This window comes from Anastrepha ludens, chromosome 5, assembly GCF_028408465.1.
Source record: "Anastrepha ludens isolate Willacy chromosome 5, idAnaLude1.1, whole genome shotgun sequence".
Taxonomy (NCBI): Eukaryota; Metazoa; Arthropoda; class Insecta; order Diptera; family Tephritidae; genus Anastrepha; species Anastrepha ludens.
Genome location: NC_071501.1, coordinates 90814187 through 90829821, shown reverse-complemented (window position 1 = coordinate 90829821; position 15635 = coordinate 90814187). Strand labels below are relative to the sequence as shown.

The following is a 15635-nucleotide window of genomic DNA, read 5'->3' as shown; positions in this document are numbered from 1 at the left end:
ACAAAGTCATAAAAAGAAATTATTTACCATCAAAAATGTGCTTCTGTTCAAACCTAGAAAGATGTGTGAGAGCAAACTTTCTTCGCCGATGCGTTTCAATGTCTTGGCCAGTCGTTGCTGCTAGTTGAAGTCCGACGGGCGCTAAGCGCAAAATTCGTTGTGTCCTTCTGAGCTGATTTGTTGAAGCAGGCAGGCAAAATTCGCCGAGTAGAAGTTACTCGCAAATAAAAAGAAAATTAATTTGGGCGTGTAATAATTCCGATTCAAGGTAAATCAAAAGAAGTCATATAAATTAATTAAGTGAATATTTGTGACGAAAAAATACATACATTTGCGTATGGTGCAAGAATATACTCGTATTGGTACCTGGATATAAAAACTCATTCACCTGAATTGATTAGTGAACATTTATGCAGGAAAAAGTGATTTTTAAGTAATTTCTTAAACGGATGTTACAGAAAATAACAAATAAGTGAAAATTGCAAAAAACAAAAAAAAATTAGATATACAAATCTTATATATAAAATAATTTTATAATATATATGGAGCAAAATATAACGAAAAATTCGGAATAGAATTGGACAAAAATATTTAGAACCAAGTTTATAGGTTTAGATTTAAATTGTAGTAAACAATTTGGATCTAAAGTCAATTAAGAACTCAAGTAAAAAATTTATAACTAAATTAGAACTAATTTTTTTATATGTATAAATTTAGAAACTTTTGTTTAGAACTGAAGGAAAATATTCAGAGCTAAATCAGAACTATGTAATTCTTTTAGATGCGGAACTCAAATAAAGACAATTAGAAAAAAATTTAGAATTGAAGTAAAAAATTTAGAACTAAATTAGAACTAATTTCTTTTATAAGTAGGATTAGAATAAGGTAAACATTTTCGAAATGTTTTTAGAACAGAGTAAAAACTTAGAACTAAATAAGAATTTTTTTGTATATATAGAACGAGAATAAAGAGGAAAATTAAAAAAACAAAATTTAGAACTGAAGTAAAAAATTTAGAACTAAATTGGAACCAGTTTTTTAGATGGTGAACTATTTAGAATAAAATGAAAAATTTAGAATATTTTTCTAGAACTGAAGTAAAAAATTTAGAACTAAATTAGAACAAATATTTTTTTCTTTAGATGTAGAACTAGAATAAAGTGAAAAATTAGAAATTTGTTTTAGAACTGATGTAAAAGATTTAGAACTAAATTGGAACCAATTTTTTAGATGGTGAACTATTTAGAATAAAATGAAAAATTTAGAATATTTTTTTAGAACTAAAGTAAAAAATTCAAAACTAAATTGGAACCAATATTTTTAGATGGTGAACAAGAATAAAATGAAAAATATAAAATATTTTTTAGAACTGCAGTTTTTAGAACTTAATTAGAACAAAATGTGTTTCTTTGTTTCTTTTCTGTGGGAAAACTTTAGAAAATATTTTTTTAGAACTGAAGGAGAAAATTTAGAAATAAATAAGAACACATTGTTTTTTCAAATGTTAAACAAAACAAAGAAAAAAATTCAGAATTTTTGTTTTAGAACTGAAGTATAAAATTTAGAACTTAAGTAGAAGAATAATTTTTAAATGAGGAACTAAAACAAAGTCAAAAATTTAGAAAATTTGTTTTAAAGTTGAAGTCAAATATTTAGAACTAAATTAGAACTATCTTTTTTAAATTGTAGAACTAAAATGAGTAAAAAATTTAAAACAATTTTTGTTTTAGATCAAGAACTAAATTTTTAAAACACAATTTTTTAAACTTCAAATTTATCTCATTTCTGTATTGACTAGCCTAAAATATGCTTCTATGAATCCGAAAATCTGCTAGGGCTCAGTTGTATTAAAACTCTTAATACACTCTCAGAAGTACTCTTAATACACTCTCAGCATCTAATTCACTTATGAAAGCTAGAGTAAAATATACTCGTGTAGAAAGAACAGAAGCAGCCATAAATATTTTGTGCCACTAGAATGGACTCACAAGAGCCTGCCTCTACTGCATAGCGAAATCATGACTTCTAGCTGATTATACTCGTATAGATTCAGTAATGTTGACAGAATCCGTTGAATGCAACTCTTATTCCATGGCTTCATGATTATGTAGCTTCAGCAAAGTTCACAGATTCTACTGGTCAGAACACTTATTCCATGGCCGGGTTCAGTCATCGGCGATCGCTGACCAAAATGCCTTTCAAGGTTTCTTGTTCGTAGATGGAATATTTCAGATGCCTGCCGATTATTTTATTTACTATTATTTATTTATTAATTATTTTTTGGGCAACAATCGATTAACACAGAACATGAAATTTATTGAGGCTTCCAAAAGGGATATACGACTGATTAAGAGAATATCAACGGATGAGTGTACTCTTGGCTTTTTGGCAGCCACATTCGCATATTGCAAGAGTTGTAGAGACGAGCAAAAGGCACCATTAAATAAACACTTCTAGCGTTTAAGGTTCTGGGGAATCACTTTTCGAGCATCTGAATAGTTAAATACAATCTGTTATGAGGAGCTGATTGAATTCCCCAACAGATCAGGATAATTTAAGGACATGTGGAAACGCGACTTGAGAAATATTTCCCAGGTCACTGCAATGAATCTTTGTGGGCGCCGAGTTAACGCTGCTTAAGAGTAGCTCTTCTAATACGGGTGTCTGACACATCCCCAATGACTGCTGAAATGTCATTATCGAATGCAAATCCTCTATCAAGTGTTCGGGCGGAAAAATGCGCATTGAATTTGTGAAAAGTAAGAACAAATAAATCAAATTTTATTTATCAAAAAGTAGTGACACTTGTCTGCCCCAAGCTGCCTATCGCTATTAACATAAAAACAATTTCTCTTCACTATATAACTACATAAATCAGGATTTCCAAAAAATGCAAAAAACAAAAAAATAGAAAGTAAAGATAGTCCAATCAGTAAGGCACGTTTGTTAGTTAATGTACAATAGAACACTTGAAATTTCTTTGTCAGTGTTTTGTTGCTTGCTAAAGTTTGTGACCTGATAACAAAACCTTGAATACATGCAACTCTCACCAAGAGTGTTTTTTTTTTTTTTTTTTGGGACTCTCATATTTAGTCACTCCAATCACTTTTCAATACGTTTGTGTTTGTATGCATGGGCAAACGTATTTAAATGACTTTATGATGACGAAAATATGCTGTACTGTAACCATGTGAACTTTTCTAGCATTTGCCTACTTTATGGTCGCTGCTCTGCGATTATTCCAGAGACATTCGCTCGGAGCGTGCAGTCAAAATATAGGCGATATGGAATGCCGATTTCTGGGGAAGCAATTGAATGCCTCACAAAACAAAAGCAAAAATCATATTCTTTTTAGTATGTATGTATGTTTTTATGTAGCCATTCTTGTTTCGATAACAGCTGTTTTTATTGAATACGCAAGCGCAAGCCAACAGTTGGGGTCGTTTGGTGGCCGTTGCTGGCTGAAGTTTTCAAGTGCGCTCACGTGCGATAAATTCTTGAAATGCTCGTATGTACTTACTGCAGCTGCTTCATTATTTGTTAATGGATGAGTTTATCATTTCAGATTGTTAAATTGACTGCTTGAATTAAGTGCCAAACTTGAAGATATTAACTGATGCTAATAGCAAATTAAGTGGTTGGCATTGCTTGGTAGATATCGTAAAATGGCAACCAATCCATTAGTGAAACTAAGCGACTTTTAACTGCGATTTTTTCGAGTTTTGGGCGGTGTTTTGTTTTGACAGCTGGCATAGTTCGACTAGTGATCGCATTTTGGCAGGCCCTAAACGTTTGCTGTTAAAATTCGGAATCTGCGCTTGCATTGATTGCGAATTCGTACGAAATGTGGGAAATGGAAGTGATGCGAGTAGGTGTGAGATGCATGTGAATGCGTGTGGGTATAAGTATTCAAATACGCCAAACTAAAATAAATATTTAATCGCTTTTCTGAATGTAAAGTTCGCTCGATGTCAATGGAAAATGCAACGAAATTAATAACTTCTTTCAGTGCAGAAATTTTAACCCCGATATATATGCGGCGTGGCATCTGGCATGTAGGCCAAAATGTGAAAACCTATACATTTCTAAAAGTCTTTAAGATAGGGTAAAAAGTACTTATGGTGAAAATTGGTAGGTATATGAAAAAGCGGTATAGCACCTCCCCATGCGAAGTGCTTTTCTCGCTTACGTTGGGAAACTGAAATTTCATACAAGGCCTCTTCTATGTATTTGCCAAGCGTTAGCGAGTGGCAACTAGATGAAGCAACTAGTTTAAATAAGCATATGTTGGTAGAGCTGGAAAATAGGTGTCAAAAATTACATTTATTTGCAGGCTTTCAATAAGTACATATTAGTAAGACCGAGTTCATGCAGGGAAACATTTATTGCTTCAACTCGTTACTTGTGATGCTGGTGCTCTGTCGAAACCCTTTGTATTCTCGTTTTGCTCAATGTTGTTGTTGACTTTAGACTAAAAACAACACCAAAAGAGAACTCGCAATGTTGAAGCAACAAAAATCTCCCTGTATGAACGGTCGAATGAGACTCTCTGGAAATGGAGTTGGTAGCAGTAAAATTAATGGAGTTTACCAGTTTTATGAGGTATAACTAAACTTGGCGCCTTTTGAAAACAGTTAAACAAACTAATGAAAACGAAGTGCCAGGTGTTAAATTTTGAAAGCACAAAATAATATAAAGCTTCCAAATTCAGTTTTTTGCAAATTTATGCGGATGAGGCCGTGGTAAGAAAGTGTGTTTGTGTGCGTAAAATTTCTTGTGCTTGGAAGTTTCTATTGCTTTTGCCTACTCTCCCTCTTCACAAACAAATAATTCCTCTTCCTTGCGTTTGTTTGCCTCGAGGCCTGAAGACACAGCGAATTCGGAAGGCGCAATCTGTTATACCATCTGGCCATACTTAAGACGAAAATCATTAGGCATTTTAAAAGGGGGGCGTGGCACCAACTTATTTTTTTTTATGGATCGCAACCAAAGTTTGAAATATTTTTTTTCCTATTTTATCAGATTGTATAGTGAATCAAATTGTTCATGTTTTATATATTCCCTATAAACAATAACAACTGGCGGCCGCCGTAGCCGAAGGGGTTGGTGCGCGACGACCATTCGGAATTCAGAGAGAGAACGTAGGTTCGAATCTCGGTGAAACACCAAAATTAAGAAAAACATTTTTCTAATAGGGGTCGCCCCTCGGCAAGCAATGGCAAACTTCCGATTGTAAAGGGTGGTTAAGTTTCAAGGGCCGATGTTGAATGTGAACCACACCTAAACGTCAACGACACCGTTGGACTTCTTTCTTTGGGGTTATTTGAAAGAAAAGGTGTACGTTGATAAGCCAGTAACAATTCAAGAGCTAAAGGATGAGATAATTCGGCACATTAACGGCATAGAACCTCAATTATGCCTCAGCGTCATCGAAAGTTTATACCATCGGATGGAGGTGCGTCGCCGAGGCCGCGACCGTTATTTGGCCGATATTTTGTTCCATACGTGATTGAGTCATACCAGTATTATCATAATAAAGAGAAATGATTATAATTTACTAAAAAAAATGGATTTTATTCGAAATCAACAGCGGCCCTTAAAACTTAACCAACCTTTATTTCTGTCATGAAAAAGCGACCTCTAATGAGGTTCATATAATATGTATATTGTCTTTGACCGCGAGCCTACAAAATTTAACAATTTTTCCACATATCAGGCAATCGATATACTCCTGAATCTAAAGCTCAATTATAATACATTTGCGTTTTTTTTTTTTGTTTTTAATGCGTGATCTTTTTTTTTTAAAGTAGATGATGTTGGTTTCAAAAACTCCTATACGTAAAACTAAAATTATGCAAGGTATAGAAATATAAGTATCAAATGAATGGGGACAGTGCATACAATCGTAAAACACTTTTTAATAGTTTTTAATAATATAACTTTTTTATTTATGTTCTGGTAAAACACGTAAAAACGTGTTTTAAAATTTGTGTCCTTGAATATCATTCACGAATGTCAAATTCTTTAATAAAAATACATTTTGTGAGTGGTAAATGCACTATCACAAACCTAAATTTCATTACTTTACCTTCATTACTTTCGGAGTCTTACCTTCAAGAGTCTTCTTCAAGAGTCTTCTTCAAGAGTCCCTTACAAGTCTCCCTACAAGTGTCAGCGTGCCTTTTAATTTAATTTTTGTGTCACATATGAGAAAATCGATGAATGCACGAAACTGCAAGTCATATACTCGTATAGGGCGAAACTAGAGCTCAAATATAAAAATGTTGCGTTTTTCGGTTTTCCTCAGAACGTCTGAATTATTTTGTAAACAACCTTAAAGATTGAATGGGGATGGTGATTTCATAAACAAAGTTGATAATGTACAGAAGAATGAATATAATTACATAACTTTTTTTCGTAATCATTCTGTGGAAAAACACCTTAAAAATCTTCTTCAAAGTTCTTGTCCTTGAATATCCTCGACAATTTTCAATCAAATGAAGTAACGAAATTATTTTATGTGCAATATGAGGTGTTCTTCTTCTTCTTAATTGGCGCGAAAACCGCTTACGCGATTTTGGCCGAGATTAACAAAGCGCGCCAGTCGTTTCTTTGTCGTGCTAACCGGCGCCAATTGGACACACCAAGTGAAGCCAAGTCCTTCTCCACCTGATCTTTCCCACGCAGAGGAGGCCTTCCTCTTCCTCTGCTACCACCAGCTGGTACCGCATCGAATACTTTCAAAGCCGGAGCGTTTGTATCCATTCGGACGACATAACCCAGCCAACGAAGCCGCTGGATCTTTATTCGCTGCGCTATGTCTATGTCGTCGTAAAGCTCATACAGCTCATCGTTCCATCGTCTACGATATTCGCCGTTGCCAACGTGCAAAGGTCCAAAAATCTTACGCAGAATCTTTCTCTCGAACACTCCAAGCGTCGCTTCATCGGATGTTGTCATCGTCCAAGCTTCTGCGCCATACGTTAGGACGGGCATGATGAGAGTCTTGTAGAGTGTTAGTTTTGTTCGTCGAGAGAGGACTTTACTACTCAATTGCCTACTTAGTCCAAAGTAGCACTTGTTGGCAAGAGAGATTCTACGTTGGATTTCAAGGCTGACATTGTTATCGGTGTTAATGCTGGTTCCTAAATAGACGAAGTCTTTTACAACCTCAAAATTATAACTGTCAACAGTGACGTGGGTGCCGATACGCGAGTGCGCCGACTGTTTGTTTGAAGACAGGAGGTACTTCGTTTTGTCCTCGTTCACCACCAATCCCATTCGCTTTGCCTCTTTATCCAGTCAATATCATCGGCATACGCCAGCAATTGTACGCTCTTATAAAAAATTGTGCCTGAGCGATTAAGTTCTGCGGATCGTACGATGCTCTCCAACATCAGGTTAAAGAAGTCACACGACAGCGAGTCACCCTGTCTGAAACCTCGTTTGGTATCAAACGGCTCGGAGAGGTCCTTCCCAATTCTGACGGCGCTGCTGGTGTTGAGCAACGTCATCTTACATAACCGTATTAGTTTTGCGGGGATACCAAATTCAGACATAGCGGCATACAGGTAACTCCTTTCCGTACTGTCGAATGCAGCTGTGTCGATTCTCCTTTCATGGGTCTTTTCCAAGATTTGGCGTATTGTGAATATTTGGTCGATGGTAGACTTTCCAGGTCTGAAGCCACACTGATAAGGTCCAATCAGTTGGTTGACGGTAGGCTTCAGCCTTTCACGCAATCCGCTCGCTAGAACCTTATAGGCGATATTTAGAAGACTAATCCCGCGGTAATTGGCACAAATTGCAGGATCGCCCTTCTTATGGATTGGGCAGAGCACGCTTAAATTCCAATCGGCAGGCATGCTTACATCCGACCATATTCTGCATAGGAGCTGATGCATGCACCTTACCAGCTCCTCGCCGCCATGTTTGAATAGCTCAGCCGGCAGTCCGTCGGCGCCCGCGGCTTTGTTGTTCTTTAGCCGTGATATTGCTATTCTCACCTCGTCATGGTCGGGTAACGGAACGCCAATTCCGTCGTCAACGATTGGGGTATCGGGATCTTCACATTCTCTATGACATGCGCAGCTGTCACCGTTTAACAGGTTCGAGAAGTGTTCCCTCCATAATTTAAGATTGCTCTGTACGTCAGTCACCAGATCGCCGTCTTTGTTCTTACAGGACAACGCCCCGGTCTTAAAACCTTCCGTAAGCCGCCGAACTTTCTGGTAAAATTTTCGGCGTTGTTCCTATTGGCCAGCATCTCAAGCTCCTCGCACTCACGTATTTCGGCCTCTCGTTTCTTCTGTCGGATAATACGTCTCTCTTCCTTTTTCAGCTCTCTGTAGCGATCCCACATGGCTCGCGTTGCGACTCTCAAATCATATTCCTTATTTCGTTTGCAGGGGTCGTCATCAGTAAAGGCAGTTCTCATCCGAGGCTTTGCAATTCTTTTCATTGGGGGGGGATTTTTAAGTGGCGGGTCCCAAACCCAGCGCACAACCAGCTATCCTGGAATGTTTCGCCTTCTCACTTTAGCTCACTCCCGAACTGGTGTTCGGAAGCTACCCAGAGGATACGTGGGCTAATCCCGGCCGTTGTGAGCTGCTTGAACCATATGTAGAAGAGTCGTCCTGGCCACTCCCAAGTGAATGGCGATCAGTAACTTTCCCCACTTGCGTGGACTTCTACACATGGAACCATCCTCCATATGAGGTGTTACCACAAATAATAATTCAGCTAAAATAAGCTTAAACTTTAATCTTCTCCGTTATCTCAACAGCTTTGGCTGGCTGTAGATATCTGCCTGTTGGAGGTCTCATAATGGTGCTTCAGTGCTACTTGAGGAGTGTCAGACTGGCACTTCAACCATTTCACCTACCTACCTAAGCTTAAACTTATTTGTTTGTTCCACTTTTATAACACAAAATTGGAGTACACATACTTTTTCACCGCAATTGGCCACTTCTGGTTTTCTTCTCATAGTCCTTAAGTAGCATTCCCAGGTTGGAAAATGTACAAAACTCATCATTTCACAATAAATCTAGTTAATTAATCTCTGAGTGCTATCCTTTCCCATAACAGCTTTCCATACCAAGCCGGAGATAGAGATGCCTGTTTAAGGGGGCAGCTACTCCAGACAACGAGTTTTTCAATAATTTTTTGCGGGAAACTGAGAGTATTTATTTTCTTAAAATAAATTACATGTTATTATTCATGCTTAAATGAATATACAAAAAATTTTTTGAAAACAAAAATAAAAAAATGGTGGCGCTACAGCTACTCAAACGAGGCTTCTTTAATTTGCGCCTCTTTTAATCAACTGAAATCAATCAGACCAAAATTTTCCATCAAAATAAGTTGTTCCGATTTGCACTTACCTATTTGGAAAACCAAATCAAAATTTGAAGTAAAAAGGAAAAAAATTTGAATTAAAAAGGAAAAAAATGTGAAGTAAAAAAGAAAAAAATCACACTTTTTACAAATTGATCAAAACAATATTTTTAGTACTAATTAATGTAAAATTTTGACATATATGCAAAGGTCAATATGTCAAAGAATATTCCTGTAAAATTTTAAGTTGATATCTTTATTACTTTTTGAGGTATATTCGGCAGCGCGAAAAAACTTATTTCGAGAAAAACGCGATTAAAGTTTTCGTTCTTACTCATCTTTCGTTTGACGCTCATCACTTTTTCACTGACTTTATAAGGACTTTTTAGACTTTCTATTAAGCTTAAAACAATGAAAAGATATTTTTTAGATTGTAAATGAATTTTGAAAAAAAAATACTGGAGGAGCTGCCTCCCTTAAATCCTCATTTATTCCGCTTTTACAATAATGATTTTTCAACTTCTGTCACCTTGTAAAACCAGTTATGCTCTCTGTCTACTAAATAACTACCATATCTCTATTCGCTCAAAAAGCTAAAGCTTATGAAGTTCCTCCATGAAGTTGGAGATCGATTGCGTTTCTTAACCAGTTCGCTGTGATCGATCTAAAGAAATTAAGTTAAGAATACTTCCAGTTTCAGCAGCCCAGAAACCCCCAAGTTATTGGATGCTTTTCGTTCTGCACGTGTGCTGTTGATCTTGGCACTAAACCCAAGCCAATTTAAAGCTCCAGTTTTCGAATTAGTAAAACAAACCTGCCCTTCCTGTGAGGCTTCATTTTTGCCATCCACGCACCTCTTCGTGAACTAACTTATCTGTCTGTTGCTAGTTTTTACAATTCTACTTCCTGTTTCCCTTTTATTTCCCGTCTAAAACAGTTTTTGTTTTCTAATTTTTTCAGATGCAACTTTCATGGTTAACCCTCCTCGTCATGGCAGCCCTGATGCCGCTAACGTGTACTGGTTACAGAATCTTGTTTATGGGACCCTTCCCGGCACCCAGCCATTGGATGTGGATGGAGCACTTTCTGAAAGACTTGTTGCGACGTGGACACCAAGTCACTACATTGACTAACCATCCCGCCAAGCAGCCACATCCAAACTTAACGGAGATCATTATCGATCCAAAGCTGGATATTGCCGCTCATCGTAAGTGCAAGTAGATTTTTTGTGAATCAAATAGTTTATTTGAGTTTAACAAATATTTTCGTAAAAAAAAATATAAAAAAGAATAAAAATCAGAAAGATTAGTTTTAAAATTCTTGATTTTCTTTTACGCCACCTTTTTAGTAAATATAGCCTTCTCTGTCTTCTCAATTCCAGGACCGCGTGAGAACATTTTTAAAATGCATTTCACAAGTGATTTCGAGAACTTGCAAATGTATTGGCATGTCGGCTTACTTAGCTCGGAGCACGCATTCAACGACCCAAAGGTGAAATCTCTGATCGCCAGCAAGGATTTGGAATTTGATCTTATCGTGTTGGAGCAATTCTATCACGAGAGTTTCCTCATGTTCGCGCACAAATTCAAATGTCCCGTCGTTACGCTGGGCACAATGGGCTATGCGGACAATATGGATCATGCGATGGGCCTGTTGACGCCATGGGCTACCGTGCCGCATTTGCTGGTCGCTTACACAGATCAAATGACCTTCCTGCAACGGGCCTATAACACATACTTGTCACTGTATGATGCGGTGCTGAGGCGCTGGTATTACATGCCCAAGATGCAGAAGATGGCTGAGCGCCACTTCGGTGGTTACATCGATGGTAAGTTGAGACGAGAGAGATTTGAGATTTTATTTAAGGGTATTAATATAATTATTTTTTCATCAATCATCTCAGGCCCTCTACCGCATGTGAGCGCTCTGGAGAAGAATATTTCCATGATGTTGATCAACAGTCACCGCAGTACGGATGTGCCGCGTCCCAGTATGCCTGGTCTGGTGGATGTAGCTGGCGTGCATATCAAGAAACGCAAGCCACTGCCAGAAGATTTACAGAACTTTTTGGACAATTCCACACAAGGCGTCATCTATTTCAGTTTGGGGTCGTACATGAAGAGTACTGAAATGCCTCAAGAAAAAATTAATCTCATACTAAAAGCCTTCAGCCAGCTTAAGCAAAATGTGCTTTGGAAGTTCGAGAACTCATCAATTGGTCATCTGCCATCCAATGTGAAAATCCAAAGTTGGTTGCCACAAAACGACATACTCGCCCATCCGAATGTGAAGGTGTTCATTACGCACGGTGGCATCTTCGGCACACAAGAGGGCATCCACTGGGGTGTGCCGATGCTGTGCATTCCATTCTTTGGCGATCAACACCGCAATTCAATGCGTTCGGTGCAGGGTGGCTATGCGCGTTGGTTGCATTTCGGCCAAATGACCAGTGAAGATCTGGTACAGAATCTCCGACTACTTGTCAACGATCCTATCTACAAGAAGAAGGCGTTAGAAATGTCACAGAAATTCCGCGATAACCTCGTCGATCCACTGGAGGAGGCCTCCTTTTGGATGGAATATGTGGCCCGACACAAAGGCGCATCACATTTGAAGTCACACAGTGCTTATTTGCCGCTCTATCAGTATTTGTTGTTGGATGTTTTTGGTTGTGCGCTTGTGCTGTTGCTTTTGGCATTGTGGATACCTCTGCGCCTAAGCGAACTGAAGACTCCAGCTTTCGAATTTGTAAAACAAATCCTTTGCTTTAGTAAGGCGAAAACGCAAGGCACGAAAGCGATACAAATAGACCTGAAAGCAAGCAATAAATACCGTTACGCGGGCTAACACAAGGCGTTGCAATCCCATACATAAGGCTATGTTGAGTTAACTTATAAAATGGAGTGCTATTAGGCGTTTAAGCATTCTTATCGTATTTAAGAATTTGAACACTATCTATTACCAATCTGTAGTAATCGATTAAGAGTCAAATCCAAATGCGCAATTTTCTTAGTGTAAGAAATTGTTGTTATGTTTGTGGCGCTATCAGTGAGTTGTTGGTACAATTTTGTTTTTGTCAGCAGACTTCTAGGATAGTTGAATAAAAAACTAAGCAATCATGCACGACTAGATTAACTCTGTTGCGTTTTGAATGAAAGGAGGGAGAAAAAGGAATGGGGACTTTAAGAATAAGAAAAACAGCGAAGCGGGTTTGGGGAAAACAAGAAATCCTTTATTTTCTTGATCCAACATTTTAAAGTTTATGCTCGTTGTCAAGGCGATATTTCGCTCTAAAAAATCTTTTGCTGTTGTTTACTTATTCCATTCAGCTGTGAGTTACAGGGTGTTAATAATAAAGAAAATTCGGTACATTTTGCAGTTTTTCTTTCATAAATGCCAAAATGCAAGCCAGACCTGGTCAGGCTGAAATTGTGAATGTTGTTTATGGTGCCGATATTGTAACAGCTAATTACGTGCAATTTTGGTTTCGTTGATTCCGTTCAGCGTTGATTTTTTTAGCGTTAAAAGAAAATGTCGATAATGTAAGAAATTTCGAAAAAGTCGAACGAATCACACAAATAAGCGAAGTTGACCGCCATGCAAGAAGTCGTAGCATCGCCCAGGAGCTGTAGAGCGTCCATAAAACAGCTTTAAACCATTTTCGTAACATTTAACATAAAACTTGGGTACATTTCATCCAAGGTTTTTTAATTTTTTTTGACACCTCTCAAATAATAAAAATTCTTTAAAGTTCACAAAGTAGGCATTTGGTGCATCGATGAACTCTTTCTGCAACTCTCATAGTTTATCGCCTTAGCTCCTTGGAAGCTATTTGTAACTTAATTCATTATTTTCGCCACTGCGACTGTCGGCTATGATGCACTGCTGCACTATTTTAGTGAATATAAATTTTTTTTCCTCGATAAATGCCTTCGTTTTTGTCTCAAATCGATGTCGAATCGAACCCAAAGATCTGCTTAAAATGCGTTAGTGCTGGTTTTCACCTTTTCAAGGTGTAGTAATGTGAATAGTAACAGACTCAGCAGCGAAAAAATTGTATCCATGCTTTTATTACCTGATAGACCAACCTTGTTCGGTTCACTAAGAGTAGCTCGCTGTTCCGACTCACTTCCTTCATGGTGGGAGTATTGCGGTGAATCCATGTTTCGTCTGCGACTACAAAATGGTCCAAAAATGTTTTCAGATTGCTCGTCTCTCTATCGTGTTCGACCGCAATCCTATAATTGAAGGATTGGAATGAATTCGAATTCCTCCAAGATTTTTGCCGCGTATCGCTGATGGATTTTGAGTCGTACTACCTAAGGGTATAAAACTGAACTTACTTAATTTTTGGATGCGCAAAATTTATATTCTGTTAAGATGTTAAGTCTATTATAACCGGATTGCACTGTACCCTCGAATATTTTTGTAGCCATCGCTGTGGTATACAGGGTGACACATGCTAAGTTTGGCATATAAGCGATAAAATTACAAAATCGTTGCATATTTGCAGGCTGCCTATGAAAAGTTAAACGAACAATCAACTATGGACTCTTATACCCACTATAACACAAAAGCGCGAGCGTGGAAAATTTTAGAAATAAAACTATTTATTTTTGTAGTGAAAAGAATTATAAAATAATAATATATTAAAAATAAAAACAATTTATTAAGAAAACTAATATTAAAAAAAAAATAAAAGAATTTAAAATTTTAAATTAAAATTAAAAATTATATAAAAAATTAATTAATTAATCAAAAAAAATTAAATAAAAAAATTGAAACAAAAATGAATGAATTAATTAAAAAAAAATATTAAAAAAAATTGATTAATTCAAAAAAATTAAATTTAAAATTAAAAGTTAAATAAAAAAATAATTAATAAAAAAAAAATCATGCCTTACCTTGAGCTGCAGCGAGAACTAGAAATCTATTTTATGCTATACAGAAAATTAGGAATATTTGAAGGATGTAAATAAAACGACATTAGTCATAAAAAAATAATCTGTATAATTCTGATTTTGTGTTTTTTAGTTTTATAATAATAATAAATAAATAATAAATTTATAAATAATAAATAAAAAGAAATAAGAAAGCAAATGGAAATTAGTTTCATAATAAAAAATATATAAATAATAAAAAAAAGGCAATAAAAAATAGTTAAAAACATAAATTTTTTCTTATAAAATTTTTTTTATTTATATTAATATAAATTATATTATAACTAATATATGTATATCTATAATTAAATATATATATAAATACAGTAGATACTCGATTCTTGCACGTAATGAGGATGTCGCAAGTACTGAGGATTTTTTTCCATATTCAAAAGATTCGTATTTATTCTGTTTTTTACTGATATCAGCACAAGATTATTTGCTTTTATTATATTAATTAAATACACTTCAAAGCTATAAGTTTCGTTTGAAATGAAAGAAATTTTCGATTTTGGTGTGTTGTTCGCACACTCGCTTGTTTCTGAGCCTCTGCTGCGTCCTAACTTCGTTTAAGTAAGCCTTGTTTTGCTCTGCCCAGTCCAAGCATATATTACATGCTGTCATTGCCTCCTCCCATGTAATTTTATTCTTATATAGCATCACGTGGAAGTGATTAAAAGAAATATATTCAGGCAAATAGAAAATACAAGAAACTATGTGAAGAGAGCAAGAAGAATTACTATGACAATCTTGAACTCAGAATAAATAAGTAAGGATTGGTGGAAGATGGTCAACGTCCTTCGGTGTTCAGTTACAGAATCTTGTCTAGAGGTATCGCCAGCAATATTCATGCACTATTTTCAAACATTATTAAATCCAACTCGCTGTGCACCATGTATACAATATGTGATTGTCTAGACAGACCAATTTCAATAGATGAAATCAGATTGATGTTACAAAAAACGAAATGTGGAAAAGCTCCAGGCTCAGACAAGGTTCCATATGAGTTTTTTAAAAATGCCGATGACCGGTTTCTTGTTGAGTTGGCAAACGTTTTTAATAGGCTATATAATATGGGCCAAGTATCTGAATGTTTCGAAACAAGTCTGATATATCCGCTCTTTAAAAAAGGCGATAGGAAACCTTCCTCCAACTATAGAGGTATCTCATTCATGAATTGTGTTGCAAAGATAATGATCTGCATTTTAAATGAGCGACTCACAAGCTGGGTAGAAAATAAAAATATTATAACAGAATTTCAAGCAGGTTTCAGAAAGCGTCATTCAACTGTAGATAACATATATAACCTAGCAGCAATAGTCCATATTAAGTTTACGGAGAAGAAAAAAGTGTACGCGT

The 15635-nt window shown here is 36.3% G+C and overlaps 1 protein-coding gene across 1 annotated transcript; it reads left to right on the top strand.

The window, feature by feature from the left end:
* Nucleotides 1-125: 125 nt before the first annotated feature.
* Nucleotides 126-12471, top strand: LOC128863169 (UDP-glucosyltransferase 2-like). The gene is made up of 4 exons (XM_054102169.1): nucleotides 126-268; nucleotides 10297-10543; nucleotides 10718-11164; nucleotides 11240-12471. Exons 2-4 carry the CDS (start codon nucleotides 10297-10299, stop codon nucleotides 12181-12183), a joined length of 1638 nt encoding a protein of 545 aa, XP_053958144.1. The 5' UTR covers nucleotides 126-268; the 3' UTR covers nucleotides 12184-12471.
* The last annotated feature ends 3164 nt before the right edge of the window (nucleotides 12472-15635 follow it).

Coding starts and splice junctions, on each gene's coding strand:
- LOC128863169 (XM_054102169.1), top strand. CDS start 10,297: ATGCAACTTTCATGGTTAACCCTCCTCGTCATGGCAGCCCTGATGCCG. Junction 10,544..10,717: donor GCTGGATATTGCCGCTCATC/GTAAGTGCAAGT, acceptor TCTCAATTCCAG/GACCGCGTGAGAACATTTTT. Junction 11,165..11,239: donor CTTCGGTGGTTACATCGATG/GTAAGTTGAGAC, acceptor CAATCATCTCAG/GCCCTCTACCGCATGTGAGC.